General features: G+C 42.8%; 2 protein-coding genes across 3 annotated transcripts in view; both read right to left on the reverse strand.

Annotated features, from left to right (window-relative positions):
* The window catches only part of MSH2 (mutS homolog 2), an 80,731-nt gene extending 73,489 nt beyond the window's left edge, over positions 1–7,242 (reverse strand). Inside the window, exons 1-3 of the mRNA XM_060780487.2 lie at positions 6,918–7,242; positions 4,759–4,913; positions 3,050–3,328 (exon numbers count right to left, since the gene is read on the reverse strand). Of these exons, the coding sequence (XP_060636470.2) occupies positions 3,050–3,328; positions 4,759–4,913; positions 6,918–7,188 (705 nt within the window). The 5' untranslated portion in view covers positions 7,189–7,242. The remainder of the gene's footprint in view (positions 1–3,049; positions 3,329–4,758; positions 4,914–6,917) is intronic.
* EPCAM (epithelial cell adhesion molecule) overlaps positions 1–16,463 on the reverse strand; it is a 94,460-nt gene that overhangs the window by 62,648 nt on the left and 15,349 nt on the right. The window contains exons 8-9 of one of the 2 annotated variants that reach the window (XR_010909015.1): positions 15,287–15,328; positions 14,666–14,880 (exon numbers count right to left, since the gene is read on the reverse strand). Coding sequence is in view for 1 of the 2 variants with exons in the window: in XM_060754541.2 (XP_060610524.2) it covers positions 14,839–14,880; positions 15,287–15,328 (84 nt within the window). In the remaining variant the exon portion in view is untranslated. Of the gene's footprint in view, positions 1–14,423; positions 14,881–15,286; positions 15,329–16,463 lie in introns of those variants that run through there. The other variant, XM_060754541.2, reaches the window with a different exon arrangement.

The following is a 16,463-nucleotide window of genomic DNA, read 5'->3' on the forward strand; positions in this document are numbered from 1 at the left end:
AAACTGCAGATTCTCTCAAAAAACAATGTATGCCATAACACAAGGCAGATAAGCAAGTGTTGTTGAGATATTCTTGATTACTATTTCAGTAAAGCAAAGACAGTATAGCCAATAGGTAAGAATTACTGGAGTTATAGCTCAAAATATCAGCAGGGCACCTGTCTTTTATACTGATTCTCTTCCAAGCATGCTGGGGCAAAAGTATGATTTTAAATGTGCCCAATGAAGAAGCACTGAAACTTGAGCGAATTCATAAAATAGAGGAAAACAGACAATATACAGAAGGAAGAGAAATAATGTGACCTTCTAGATGCTGTTCACCACTCCTCACCAAAGACTATACTGGCTAAGGCAGATGGGCCTTGTAGTCAAAGACCATATAGCCATGGACTTCTTATCCCTGATATAGATGGGAAGAGTAACTACTAATGTTGACTATTTATCTGAAAGACTGCATTAACGCTATAAATGTATCAATGATCCAATAACGAATTTCACTAAAAAATTAAAATTTCTACTATTTCTACTTTTTTTATTGAGTTTATATAATTCTAATACTTTTGAAAAAATATTTTCGTTTGGAAACTATATCTACTACTTCCCAGCTACTTGTCAAAATAGATCTGCATTCCTTTCTTGAATGAACACATTACATGCATAAAGTTACTATGCATGTAATGTATTCATATATAAGTCAATGTCATGTATAAGTCACAGTGGATGACCAGTGGATAAGTCAAGGATCATTCCACAGAGGGGAAAGCACCAATGCTGATTCAGAGGGCCAGCTGCCCCTTGCCACTGCCGCATTTTCCAACTGCATTCGAAAAGGTCAGAAACTGTACCACAGCAGAAAGAGCAGAAAGGGTCAGTGCTTCTTTATATTCTCCAGGGATGGACTGCTCTTGCCTTTCACCACTCTACTCAGAGAAGGAGATTTTTTTTCCTTTTTGATAAAAGTTAAGACAAAGCACTTACACTGACCTGTGGATAAGTCAACCCAGGGTTTTTTTTGGCTGTTTCTTTTTGACTAAAACTTCTGGACTTATACATGAGTAAACAGGGTATATACAAGTTAGGTGTCATTTCAAATATGTATTTGAGATAAAAGCATTCTGTATCAAGTTGAGATCCTGTGTGATACTGGGACACATTCTGAGGAGAAACAGTTTTTATTTTAGTTTCAGTCCTTAATTTTAAAAGAAGCAGGTGTTTATCTCGCTGCTTTCTCATTGTATTCATGCCTCTGCATGTTGGCTTGAACTCTTCACAATCACCTAAGGGCTGGAACAAAAGACAAGATCTTTCTTCCTCCCTGACAGGAAAGTTTTGGGGAAAGATAGGAACAGCAGAAGTTCTATTATTTATGTCCTTTACGCTTTCCGGCAAGTGAGTGCCATGAGTTTCAACCCTGTTTACGAGCAGAGAGTTACAAAACAGTCAAAGTTCAAGCCAAAGAGTCCATCCGAGAGGCAACAACAACCAGGGAGGCCAAGAGTCCGTTTCAAAGGTCTAAAGTTGACTCCAACTGGGTCTAGAGTCCAAGATCAATCGAAAATCCAAACAGCCTAAGTCCAAAGATCACGAATCCAAGATCATCATCATCATCATTTAATAACTTATTAATCACCCTCCATCCGAGAATGCTCTAGGTGATTTACAGCTAAATTATAAAAGATAAAATACATACATACAAAAATTAAAAATTAACAGAGATCGAATGCTCTAGTAAAAAGCCAGGTCTTAAGTGCGAGAGTAAAAGGCCCTAAGTCACGCATGGATCTCATGTAGGGCGGCAAGGAATTCCACAAGGCAGGGGCAGAAATAGAAAAGGCCCTGCATCTGGTCTTTTCCAAGTGCACTTCTCTAGGACCCGGTATATGGAGTAAGTCACGTCGGGCTGGTCGTTGCGACCTTCGATGATGGGAGAAGGAGAGGTGGTCCCTAAGGTACGATGGACCCTGGCTGTAAAGTGTTTTAAAGGTCAGAACTAGCATCTTATACAGGCCACGGTACTCAGTTGGAAGCCAATGTAAATGTTGCAGCACTGGTGTTATATGGCATTTCATGGGCGTTCTTGTCAGTAGCCTGGCTGCCGCATTCTGAACAATACGAAGCTTTCGGGTCGTAGACATCGGAAGACCCACATACAAGATAACTAAAAGTCAGAAATCACAGTTCCAACACTGACGTTGCTGCCAGCAACATGGTACCACACTTGAACTCCTTATATGCTAAGTTCTCACATGCTATCTATTGCTAGCTCATTTCTCTGCTCATCTAGAGGATCTGCGAAGTTGGGCCTTCTCTCTTTGAAACTCCACAAATGCTGGAGAACATAACCCTTTTTCCACGTATTCAGAGGAGCTCGCTTGTACTTGCTCTACAGGCTGAGAAGCGGTAGCTACCTCCATAGGTTCTTCTTCTAAGCTCAACTGAGGGAGAAGCTGGGCACTCCAGCTCCAACCCAGGCCCTTCAACCACCATCTCCTATACATACCAGGCCCTAGGGAGGTACACCTGGAAGCTACAAGGTGTAGAGCTTTTTCGATCGATGTTCCAATTCTGTGGAACTCATTGCCTCCATATATTAGAGCAATGTCGGAGTTGCGACCTTTTGTAAAGGCGCTCAAGACTTGGCTGTTTGGTTGTGCATTTAAGGAAAGTGATCAGATCTAATTTGACAAATAGTCAAATAGTTTATGTCGAATGTTTTTATATTGTGTAAATGCTATTTTAAAATGTAAGTCGCACCTTGGTGGAGAGCGACTAATTAAGAAATAAAGTGAAGTGAAGTGAAGCATCTCCTCACCCTCACTATCCATGGCAGTGAGTATGACCCCTCTCCTCTTCATAGCAAAAAGGACATGACAGAGAAACAACACCTTACCTAGCAATGGAAAGAAACTGTTTTGTTTGACTGCGGTGTCCATACACTGTAGCCAGCAGAACCAAGGTTGAGAGATGATGGGAATGCAATGCAATAACACTCGTAGGGTCCCAAGTGTGTGTAAACAAAGACAACAATCTATCAAGTTTTGGAGCTTACCTGTCTCAGTTTCTCCATATCTGCACCATTTTCTCCCATAGGTAGCAAACACTCCTTTGGTCCCATCTGAACTAGCAGAGCTTCAAGGTTTGAAAATTGTTCGTTGTCTACAAACTCACATACTTCCAGCTTCCTCATTAAAGTTTCTACAAACCCAATTCCAACAACTTTTTGCCCATCAGTTGATGACAGCTTAACGCCCATAACACCAACAGATGAGGATATGTCATGGTTACCAAACAGAACATCCTCAAATTGGGCAATGTTTCCTGGAGAACCCTATTTTGGAGCGGGGGGGGGGGGGGGGGAGAGAAAAATGAAGAGACAAATAAAGACCCAGTTTGAATCACAGTGGAATTTGAACATATTCCAAACAAACAGCAAAAATATAAAAAGGTTAATCATGTGGGTTCAATGCCATAAGATCCTGGTAAGTCCAGAATACAGGAACCACTAGATAATTTTTAAAAAGGAAGTAATGTAAATAAATCATTTATAGTACACCATTCTGCCCAGTTTCCCAATTCACAATTATACATCATAACAATGTCAGCTAAAATATCCCTATGGGGAGCACTGCTTTCCCTTGCAGCCAACTTCATTCCCAGACAGCTGATCTGGGATTTTCTGGAATAATGCTGGAGCTCTAGAGAGAAATTAGAAAAAAAATCACATCTTTCATGTTACAGGTACAACTTTCCCATCTTTCATCTGGAGAAGAGATGTCTACATATAAATAGTGTGCTAAAGCCACAATTCAAGTCGCCATTATGAAAAATTTGAGAAGGTCCTGACTCCCTTTTTTATTTCTTGACAAAATGTGAAATTGTTGTATTTACGTGAGTTGCTCAAAACCATAAATACAAGTTTTAGGAGAAATGTATTATATAATGCAAATCAAATCAATAGAGATTGACAAATCTAGAAAACTAAAGAGAAACACGACATTCCTCAGATGTATTCTTCACATAACCTGGCAGAGAGATTTAGCACCAGCCATTAATCATATCACATGGATTGAGTTTCACAACTCCAACATCCTAAGGTTGCTTTTTCAAGTTTAACAGTAGGCAAAAGAACGGAAATAATTTCATTTCTTGGATATTTAGTGCTGTATTTTACAATCAAGCACTTGTAACAAACTTAGATGCTCCATAGGGCTAAGAGATGGTATAATCGCTGGTTCTTGGACTTAATGCTCAATGAGGATTTTTTTTTTGGTTGGGCTGTGTAATCTGTTGCATAATCTCTTGTACTTTAGAATGAAACTCAAAACCTGGTACCAAGTGTTCGAACAAGTAGAGGCAACAATTTAGAATGAGACCCAATTTGTGTGAATTACAATGGACTGACCTAGACTATGATTTCAAACCTGCGTGATATAAACTATGTTTTAGTAATTCTAAAGCATTAACAAATTGTCTTAATTGCTTTTATCATTTATAATTGTTTCTGGCATTGAATGAATGCCTGTTGTGAAGCCACCCTGAGCCCCCCTCCGGGGGTGAGAAGGACGGAATACAAATATGCAAAATAAAATAAATAAATAAGTATGTGGCAGTTTATGGAACAGTGCATAGCAGCAGCAGCAAAGGAACACCAATGAAACCAGAGGTTACCTTGACTGTGGTGCCCCACTGAAACACTTCTCACTGCCATGCCTACAGCCTTATTGCTATTTCCTCCAACCAGTTATCATGATGACATACCTTGTAAGCCAGGTACCATTCACTCTCCTTGGTGGATTTGTTTCCTGCTTTGTTCTTGTACACCTCAGCCCTGTATTGACGCACCAGGAGCAGATCTCTCAAAAATGATTCGAAATTACTCTTGCTCAGGGCAACACTGTCAAGTTTCCGGGGTCCTAAGGGATAAGAAACACGTTTAAGATATCTGGCTGGCACGTTACATATGATTCTATAGCATGCCTGGGCAAACTTCGGACCTCTAAGCGTTTTGGACTTCAACACTCAACATTCCTAACAGCTTCAGGCCCCTTCCTTTTCCCCCTCGGCCGCTTTTTGGACTCCAACTCCCACAATTAATACTACTACTACTAATAAAACTTTATTTATACCCCGCCACCATCTCCCCAGTAGGAACTCAGGGCGGCTAACATGACGCCAAGCCCAAACAATTACAACAAATCAAAATAAAATACATACAGCAAATAATAACATCAAAAGAAATGTAAACAAAACAAGTTAATACAACATCAAATACGGGAAATGAAATAAGAAAGAATGTGGACAGCAGGCTGAGCCAACAAGGGGTAGAATAAAATGTTAAAACCCTGGGTGAGATGGGTGAATAGGGAAATGTGCCTGGTGGGGGATTTCAGATGGGAACAAACAATGAGGTGAATACCAAACGAGAATACGAGAAGCTCAGCTTGTCATTAAACACTGAGAAAACCAAAGTGCTCTTCCAGCAGTCACCAGCCATTCCGTCTCCAATGCCGGAAATACAGCTCAATGGTGTAACATTAGAAAATGTTGACCATTTCCACGACTTTGCAGCCACCTCTCCACAAAAGTCAACATTGACACTGAAATTCAACACTGCCTGAATTCTGTGAGTGCAGCATTTTTCTGAATTAAGCAGAAAGTGTTTGAGGACCAGGACATCCATAGGGATACCAAAGTGCTTGTTTATTGTCCTCCCAATTCTGCTATATGCCTGCGAGACGTGGACTATCTACAGACGTCACATGCAACTCCTAGAACGATTCCATCAGCATTGCCTCCAAAAAATATCCTGCAAATCTCTTGGGGGGGGGGGGGGGGGGTAAGCAGAGAAATGTCAGCTTACTGGAAAAAGCAAAGACCATCAGCACTGAAGCAATGGTCCTCTGCCATCAACTCCGCTGGACCGGCCGCGTTGTCCGGATGCCCGACCACCGTCTCCCAAAGCAGTTGCTCTACTCCAAACTCAAGAACGGAAAATAGAATGTTGGAGGGCAGGAAAAGAGATTTAAAGATGGGCTCAAAGCCAACCTTAAAAACTCTGGCATAGACACTGAGAACTGGGAAGCCCTGGCCCTTGAGTGCTCCAGCTGGAAGTCAGCTGTGACCAGCAGTGCTGTTGAATTTGAAGAGGCACGACTGGAAGGCGAAAGAGAGAAACACGCCAAGAGGAAGGTGTGTCAAGCCAACCCCAACTGGGACCGCCTTCCACCTGGAAATCAATGGGCCCGGTCCTGTTCAACATCTTTATTAATGACTTAGATGAAGGGTTATAAGGCATGATCATCAAGTTTGCAGACAACACCAAATTGGGAGGCATAGCCAATGCTCCAGAGGACAGGAGCAGAATTCAAAACGATGGGCCAAAACTAACAAAATGAAGTACAACAGGGAGAAATGCGAGATACTCCACTTAGGCAGAAAAAACAAAATGCAAAGATACAGAATGGGGGACAATGCCTGGCTCGAGAGCAGTACGTGTGAAAAAGATCTTTGGGGTCCTTGTGGACAACAACTTAAACATGAGCCAACAATGTGATGTGGCGGCAAAAAAAGCCAATGGGATTTTGGCCTGCATCAAGAATGCATAGTGGCTAGGTCCAGGGAAGTCATGCTACCCCTCTATTCTGCTTTGGTTAGACCACACCTGGAATATTGTGTCCAATTCTGGGCACCACAATTCATTACTTACTCTTGGATGGTAGGTGAACTATAAATCCCAGCAACTACAACTCCCAAATGTCAAGGTCTATTTTCCCCAAACTCTACCTGTGTTTAAGCGCCTGAGGGGGAAAAGGAAAGGGCCTGAGGCTGTGAGGAATGGTGGGAGTTGGAGTCCAAAACACCTGGAGTTCGGGCCCAAGTGGGCGCAGGCCTGGCTGGGCTCACAGGCCGCGGCCTACCTTTCCCCAGCGCCCGGATGACGCCCCTGGTCTTGAAGACCTCTGAGGCCGCCAAGAAGGCATCTGCGCCGTGGACGGTGTAGTAGTCTCCCCGCTCGAAGAAGCGGATGGTGGTGCTGGGCTTCTCCGGGAGGCTGAGCACGGCGCGCACGAACCCCGTCTCCGCGACCGTCCCCTCGGGCCAGCAGCCCTCGCGCGAGGAAGCCGCAGACGAGACGGAGGAGGACGGAGAGGAGGTGGAAGAAGAATTGAGGGTGAAGTCGGCCGCCATGCTGAAATCTCCCGCCAACCTCGAGGGCGTCGCGAGGGCCTCTTCCTGCGTCGTCACGCGCGCCGCGGCCAATCAGAGCGCCCCCTCTCTCGCACGGCCACCGTAGCGGCCTCCTACGTCATGCCCGAAAACGCGTTTCTCGGCAGCGTGGACCGTCCCGGCCGCCGTCTGGAAATGGCTGCCACGTGTGTGTGAGGGGAAACAATGGGGAAAGGAAGAAGAAGAAAGGCGCTGCAGGCTACTTCCACCTGAGAAGTCAGCCATAGCAGAGCACCTGATGAACCAACCTGGACACAGCATACTATTTGAGAACACAGAATTGCTGGACCACTCTGACAACCACTATCTCAGACTACACAGAACCTCACTGCCTATTACAGGGAAAACCAACTGATCCCTAATCCATCTAAAACACAGACATGCGCCTTTCACCTTAAGAACAGACAAGCATCCCAAGCTCTGAGGATTATTACCTGGGAAGGAATCCCACTGGAGCATTGCAACACACCCAAATACCTGGGAGTCACTTTGGACCGTGCTCTGACCTACAAGAAGCACTGCCTGAACATCAAGCAAAAAGTGGGCGCTAGAAACAATATCATACGAAAGCTGACTAGCACAACCTGGGGATCACAACCAGACACAGTGAAGACATCTACCCTTGCGCTATGCTACTCTGCTGCTGAGTACGCATGCCCAGTGTGGAACACATCTCACCACACTAAAACAGTGGATGTGGCTCGTAATGAGACATGCCGCATTATCACAGGGTGTCTGCGCCCCACACCTTTGGAGAAATTACACTGCTTAGCCGGTATTGCACCACCTGACATCCGCCGGGAAGTAGCAGCCAATAGCGAAAGGACCAAGGCAGAGACATCTCCGGCTCATTCCCTGTTTGGGTATCAGCCAGCACGTCAACAACTTAAATCAAGAAATAGTTTTCTTAGATCTACAGAGACACTCGCTGGAACACCCCAGCAAGCGAGAGTCCAAAAGTGGCAGGCCCAAACCCAGCACCTCAATCCATGGGTGATACCAGATGAGAGACTCCCCCCTGGGCACACAAAAGACTGGGTGACTTGGAAGGCGCTGAACAGACTGCGCTCTGGCACCATGAGATGCAGAGCCAATCTTAAGAAATGGGGCTACAGGGTGGAATCCTCGGCATGCGAGTGCGAAGAAGAACAGACCACTGACCACCTGCTGCAATGCACCCTAAGCCCTGCCACATGTACAAGGGAGGACCTTCTTGCGGCAACACCAGAGGCACTCCAAGTGGCCAGATACTGGTCAAAGGACATTTAACCAAATACCAAATTTGCAAAATCTCTGTGGTTTTTGTTTTTTTTTGGGTTTTTTTTTCTTTTTCTTTTTAATCTGTGTGTTTGTTTTGTTCTGTAAGAATTGTAACACAATGGTATGGTTGCTGATGACACGATAAATAAATAAATAAACCTCTCAAACAAAAGATTGCCCCAGGCACTGCCAGGCCATCAAATGCTAATCAAGGTGGTCAGTTGAAACATTATCACCTAGCTCCAACAGACAAGAGTCCTTTGTCCCACCCTGGTCATTCCACAGATATGCTGGACCACTCTCACAACCACCATGTCAGACTACACAGAGAAGCCATTGAAATCCACAAGCATGTGGGCAATTTCAACAGAAAGGAGGAAACCATGAAAATGAACAAAATCTGGCTACCAGTATTAAAAAACTCTAAAATTAGAACAGCACAACCACAGAGAGGAAACAAACAAGGACATCTAATTACCTCTCAACAAAAGATTGCCCCAGGCACTGCCAGGCAATCAAATGCTAATCAAGGTGGTCAGTTGAAACATTCACACCTAGCTCCAGCAGACAAGAGTCCTTTGTCCCACCCTGGTCATTCCACAGATATATAAACCCTTTTCCCTAGTTCCAACAGACCTCACTACCTCTGAGGATGCTTGCCATAGATGCAGGCGAAACGTCAAGAGAGAATGCCTCTAGAGCATGGCCATATAGCCCGAAAAAACCTACAACAACCCAGTGATTCCGGCCATGAAAGCCTTCGACAAGGTGGACGATTTCTGTTGGGTTTCACCCCTGACTGCACAAGTCTCCAGGCCTCAATTAGTAGGTAGACTAGATAGAATTAGAGGGAGGTTGGGTTGCTGTAGGTTTTTCGGGCTATATGGCCATGTTCCAGAAGCATTCCCTCCTGACGTTTCTCCTACATCTGTGGCAGGTATCCTTAGAGGCTGTGAGATCTGTTGGAAACGAGGAAATTTGGGTTTCATAGAATCAGAGTTGAAAGACTTCATGGGCCATCCAGTCCAACCCCCTTCCAAGAAGCAGGAAAAATTGCATTCGAAGTACCCCCGAGAGATGGCCATCCAGCATTTGTTTAAAAGCTTCCAAAGAAGGAGCCTCCCCCACACTCTGGGGCAGAGAGTTCCACTGCTGAATGGCTCTCACAGTCAGGAAGTTCTTCCTAATTATCAGATGGAATCTCCTTTCTTGTAGTTTGAAGTCATTGTCCTCTGGACATATTCCAGCTTGTCAATATCTCTCTTCATTTGTAGTGCCCGGAATTGGACACAATATTCCAGGTGTGGTCTAACCAAGTCAGACTAGAGGGGTAGCATGACTTCCCTGGATCTAACACTATACTATTTATGCAGGCCAAAATCCCATTGGCTTTTTTTGCCGCCACATCACATTGTTGGCTCATGTTTAACTTGTCTACAAGGACCCCGTGTCTTTTCCACACGTACTGCTCTCTTGCCGGGTGTCCCCCATTCTGTATCTTTGCATTTTATTTTTTCTGCCTAAGTGGAGAATCTTGCAGTTGTCACTGTTGAACTTCATTTTGTTAGTTTTGGCCCATCTCTATAATCTGTTAAGATTTATATATCTGTGGGATGACCAGGGTGGGAGAAAGAACTCTTGTCTGTTGGAGCTAGTTGTGAATGTTTCAAACTGGCCACCATTAGCATTTGATGGCCTGGCCGATTTTAGGTGTGTCCTGTTACTGCCTAGAGTGAGGGATTGCTTCCCCAAATTCCTATGCATGTTTCTCCCAGAAGGGGTTCTGTCATCACTTTTCCTCCTTGCTACTATCTCTTCCCCCCTTTGAAGATATAGCATTGGGATCTCTGTGAGGGATGAGGTACTTTCCTCTTTAAAGGAATTTTTATTGCTCTGGCTTGTTGGCCATGTGGTCATTCTCCATTTTGGCCCTTCCTCTTCCTGCCATTGTCTTCCTTTCAGTAAGGACTCATCTTGCCTTTCTCCAGGCAAGATGTAGCTGCATTGATGTTTTCTTATTTTCCTGGCTACCCCTCTTCACTCTGGCCTTAGAGCGGCAGTTGGGTTTTATTATTTCACATTAGAAAAAAATCTGTAAGTAAGTACGTAAGTAAAACTTTATTTCTCTCCCACCCTATCTCCGTCTCAACTCAGGGTGGCTCACAACATAAAAGCAAACATTCAATGCCAGAAAATACAATAGACTAAAACAATTCAAAGGAAACATAACAGAGCATTCTGCAATAAAGCAAATTTCATGAAAACAATAATAAATTACAACAATCTCAATAAAACAAAGTTAAAAGCCATGTCTAAATTCTATTCCTTATTTCTCAGTGCCAGATCTTTAAACATTTGCATCTCTGTATACCTGTGCACATAGGAAACTTTTTATTTGCTTCCTCAAGGAGGACAGCAATGGAGCCATTCTGATCTCCTTTGGGAGGGAGTTCCAGAGGAGGGGGCAACTGCAGAGAAGGCCCTCTCATCCCCACCTGCCAGGTTTGAGATGGGGGCAGCCCCTGATGAACACAGTGTCCAGGCAGACTCATATGAAGATAGAAGGTTGGCCAGGTTGTCTGGACCTGAACCGTTTAGGGCTTTAAAGGTAACAATCAGCACTTTAAATTTTCCCTGCTAGCAAACTAGGAGTCAGCAGAGCTGCCGCAACATGGGAATCATTCTCTCCCTGCATGGTGCTCCTGTTAGTAGATTGGCTGCTGACCTCTGAACCAGCTGAAGCTTTTGAGCGCTCTTTAAAGGCAGCCTCACGTAGAGCACGTTGCAGTACTCCAACCGAGATGTAACTAAGACATGGACTACCATGGCCAGATATGGCGTCTCAAGGTACAAGCGCAGCTGGCGCACAAGTTTTAATTGTGCAAAGTCACTTCTGGCTACCGCCGACACATGGGCCTCCAGGGTCAGCGAGGGATCCAAGATCACTCCCAAGCTGCGGACCTGTCTTGAGGGGGAGTGTTACCCCATCCAGCACAGGTTGTATCCCTATGCCTCAATCGGCCTTTCAACTGACCAGGAGCACCTCTGTCTTGTCAGGATTTAATTTCAATTTATTAGCCCTAATACAGTCTATTACTGTTTACAAGTACTGCTTCAGGACCAGGACGGTATCCTTGGCTTTTGGTGGAAAGGAGTAATAGAATTGGGCATCATCTGCATATATGTGACACCGAACTGCAAAACTTCAGATGATCTCACCCAGTGGCTTCATTAGATGTTAAACAGCATGGGAGACAGAATAGAGCCCTGAAGGACCCCATCACCCACTGGCCAAGGGGTTGAACAAGAGTCCCCCAGCACCACCTTTTGGGTACAATCCTCCAAAAAGGAACAGTGCCACTGTAACACACTGCCACCTAGTCTCATCCCTGAGAGACGACCCAGAAGGATACCATGGTTGATGGTATTGAATGCCTCTGAGAAATCCAGGAGAACCAACAGGGACACACTCCCCCTGTCCAGTTCTCTTCATATGTCATCTACCAAGGCGGCCAATGCCGTCTCTCTTCCATAGCCAGGGCTGAAACCAGATTTAAATGAATCTAGAGAATCGGTTTCTTCCAAGAAACTTTGGAGCTGAGAAGCCACCACTCTCTCCAGAACCTTGCCCAAAAAGGGGAGATTTGAAACGGGCTGATAGTTATTTACTTCAGTGGGATCTAGTACTGTTTCTTTTAAGGCTAGCTGGGATTTTGTGTCCATCAGCTGACAACAAGCCTCCAGCAGCTTTGTTACACTATGTAACAAAGTCTGAGAAATGTTCAGACTTTCTGGGTTTGAAAGTGTTATTTCCTGTTTAATCGTGAAATATTTACCTTGAAAGTAGTGGTTCTACTCCAGAAACTTTGTTTCTGTGGCTGCCACAAACTATGTTGAATCGGTTGAGATTCAATGAGAACTTCATTGAAAAACCATAGCAAAATGTATCACAGGATGTCCCGCAAAAACAAAGTTTTTGCGCTTTAATAAACTTTTTCCATGCTTTTATCATAGAACCAATTAGGAAATGACATTTATAACACAGGAACAAATATTGTGTTACATAGGCGGGATATAAACCGCCATATAAAATCTAGATTATCTGATTTGAATTGCTTTGATAATCTGAATTACATGGCAGTGTAAATCCAGCCATAATGTAATTTGTATTGTCGAAGGCTTTCATGGCTGGAATCACTAGGTTCTTGTGGGGTTTTTTGGGCTATAGGGCCATGTTCTAGAGGAATTTCTCCTGACGTTTTGCCTGCATCTATGGCAAGCATCCTCAGAGGTAGTGAGGGTGTAATTTGCAAATTTGTAAATAATGTAATTTAATTAAGAGCAGGAAGAGAACAGAGGAATAAAAACAGTTCAGATAAGTATACATTTTAATGTGAGCTTCTGAACAAGATCAATCTGACAAGAATTGCCCTGGGTTGGAATGCCCCGATAATATTCTTTCACTCCAGTTTCAGTTGCCAATGGATTAAGGTATGGAGGATGTTTGGCTGTAGTTCTCTCCTTCACTGGTCTTTTCTAGCTAGCAGTTTTTATTAATGCCTTATCTGGCTTCCCCATCTTTTTCCACTTGAACCACCTCATTTAAAAAAAAAAACTTAGTTTTTTTAGAATGAAAGAACTGTAGTCTAGGCTTGGGAGGAGGGTAAAGGCTTCCATCTCATAGTAGGATCTCAAACCACATAGCAATATATAGTCTGGCTATAAGAACACATTCCATGGCTAAATGTATTGCAAATAGAAGCCATTATGTTTTTTGGATTGCACAGAATAACCAAAAACACAGGAGTGCTTGCAGAATTGTGGGTTCGAAATGAAGCTTGGAACAGGCAGTCCCCAAGTTTCAAACATTATAGGTTCTGTAGGTTTGTTCTTAAGTTGAATTTGTTTGTAAGTTGGAACAGGTACATTTTTAAGTGTAACTCTAGCCACACACACACACGCTTTGGATAGCATAGGGAAGTGTTAACACCACTGTGACATTTGTTTTGTTGTCCATGCTGCTATTCAGATGATTTCATCTCACTTTCTGTCCCTGTGATAATTGGATGTGGAAACAAGGATTGGTGATACTGCGTCAGTGTATCACCTTTTTTTTTTTCAGGAGTGAATTTCCCTTCTGAGGGGTAGATGTCCCTCACGTCCTGTTGTCTGTGAAATGAACAGTGGCCACTTACTCCTTGAATCAGTAGCTGTAGCAAGGACAACTGCCTCCATATTTACACCAAAGACATCCACCATGCATAGAGAGAATCACAGAAAGAAACCACAAAGGCCATCCAATTCAATCCTCTACTATGCAGGAAAAATACAACAAAAGCACTCAACAGATGGTCATCCAGCCTTTGCTTAAAAATCTCCAGAGATGACTCCATCATGCTCTGAGGCAGCATATTCTACAGCTGAACAGCTCTTTCTGTCAGGAAGTACTTCCTACTGTTTAGGTGGAATCTCTTCCTTCCAATTAAATCCATTGCTCTGTGACCAGAGCAGCAAAAAACAAGCTTGCCACCTCCTCAATATTACCTCCTTTCAAATATTTAAACATGGCTATAATGTCCCCTCTTAGCCTTCTTTTTCTCCAAGTTAAATATATCCAGCTCCCTAAGATGCTCCTCTTAGGCTTGGCTTCATTTGCTCATGTTGACCAACCTTTTGTCAATATCTTTCTTGAATTGTGGTGCCCAGAACTGGGCACAATAGTCTAGATGAGGTGTAAATTGCCCTGAGTTGCCTGATGGTTGAGAAGGGCAGCATACAAATATAGTAAATAAAAATAATTAATAAATATCCAATGCAGAACCTATTAATGCATTTCCTAGTACTACAGATGATCTTAAGCTAAGGAGAGAAAAGAGACAGTACCAGGAAGGGTGTCATGTAAATGAACATTATTGATACCACAAAGAGCACAAGAGTTTGTTCCAGAATTTATTAATTATGTGTAAAAAAAATCCAGCAAATTTGAAGAAAAATATGTACAAACATTAGAAAACACGCTGCATTTTACTGTATGCAAGAGTTATTTAGCAACCAACATTTGCTAGACATTTCTAAAAGTTTACATGAAATGGTGTCTAAGCATACATCCAATTATAAGGTTTTGCAAGTGTTACAATCGTAACGGTGACAAAGGAATGACACTAATCTGGACAAACACTTCTCAAATTTTAAAATAGTTTACATCCCCCAAAACGGAACACTCTAGGCTCAATAAAAGTAATCCTCTCACTAAACTACAGGAAAATATAAAACTGAAGTGTCCATATGCCTAGACTTCAAGAAGTTTTTACACCTTTGCTGCATTCATTCTTCTGTTTCATATTACAGCATTTACGAGTTTCGTTCTCTTGGTATTTCATTCAATTCTTTTATCTGCAAAGGAAAAAATAAATTTTTATTCTTTTTCAAACATATGTCTTTAGAATAAATTTCGGTCACTAAATGGCAGTACAATTTGAACAAGTTAAAACCTATGACACATGAATACAACTGTGTACTCTAAGGTAAAATGGGGCTGAATGTGCTCTGGGAGAATTCATTATGACAAGCCTTCTTAATCTAATTTGATAAAAAAAAAACCTTATGGACAATGTTTAAATAGTATGGGCGAGCTTTGAGATGCATGCAGTTCAAATACTAAGTTGCAAATACGTTTTGTTTGGCTTTTCAACTACTGCTTTAACTAGTCCACAAAATAATCAAATGCATATATTATTACAGGAAAAGTTTATCACTCAGGCTTTATGTACCTCTTCTTTAAAAAAAAACAAGCACTTACCTCAGCCTTTTCGTATTTTCCCCTCTTTCTTCTAGTAAAGACCTGTAGTGAAAAAAATATATACATTAGGCCACATCTTTTAAAAAAAATTAAGGTGTTTGAAAGACCTAAGACTTATAAAACATTGATACAATGTACAGATATTATCTTGATGTTACTAAGGTCAATTAGTGATGACTCTGTTAAACAAATCGACACTGCTCTCAAAATACTAAAGGTATAACCCGCTGCAGTGGCACAATGAGTTAAACCATTGAGCTGCTGACTGGAAGGTTGGCTGTGAGCTCCTGCTGTTAGCCCCAACTCCTGCCAGCCTAGCAGTTCGAAAAAATGCAAATGTGAATAGATCAATAGGTACTGCCTCAGTGGAAAGGTAAATAACGCTCCATGCAGTCATGCCAGCCACATGACCTTGGAGGTGTCTATGGACAATGCAAGCTCTTCAGCTTAGAAATGGAGATGCGCACCACGCCCAGAGATGAAGGGGAAGTCTTTACTGTGTTTTATTGTTTCGAGGCACTGAAAATTTACCTTGTGTCTGTATATGCCGAAATCCACCCTGAGTCCCCTCAGGGAAATAGGGTGGAATACAAACACAGTGCTGTTATCATTATTATTTTATTTTATTTGCAAGACATTTGTGTCTACAATAATCCCTGGTTATCTCCATTGAGGACTAGGAAATACTGGAGAGTTGCTGCCAGTCTATGTAGGTTGAATTGAGTTTGATGAATCAATGGTGTGACTGGCTTGCTATTTAGCTCTAGAGTTAATCTAAACTTTATCATATATTTAGGAGCAAGCCAGTAAACGGCATAACCTGATAAGGCTGCCAAACCTTTATCAAGCTGGATCTATACCAGGCTTGCCCAAACTTAGGCCTTTCAAGTGTTTTGGACTTCAACTCCCACAATTCCTAACAGCCAGTAGGAATTATGGGAGTTGAAGTCCAAAACACCTGGAGGGCCCAAGTTTGCCCACACCTGATCTATACTGTAGAATCAATGCAGTTTGATACCACATTAACTGCCACAGCTCAATGCTATGGAAGCCTGTGATTTGTAGTTTTGTGAGGCACCACCACCAAGCTTTTATAAAACTACAATTCCAATGATTGCATTGAGAAATTGCACTTAAAGTGGTGTCAAACTGCATTAATTCTACAGTGTAGATGCCC

The sequence above is a fragment of the Anolis sagrei genome, chromosome 1 (assembly GCF_037176765.1).
Source record: "Anolis sagrei isolate rAnoSag1 chromosome 1, rAnoSag1.mat, whole genome shotgun sequence".
Classification (NCBI taxonomy): Eukaryota; Metazoa; Chordata; class Lepidosauria; order Squamata; family Dactyloidae; genus Anolis; species Anolis sagrei.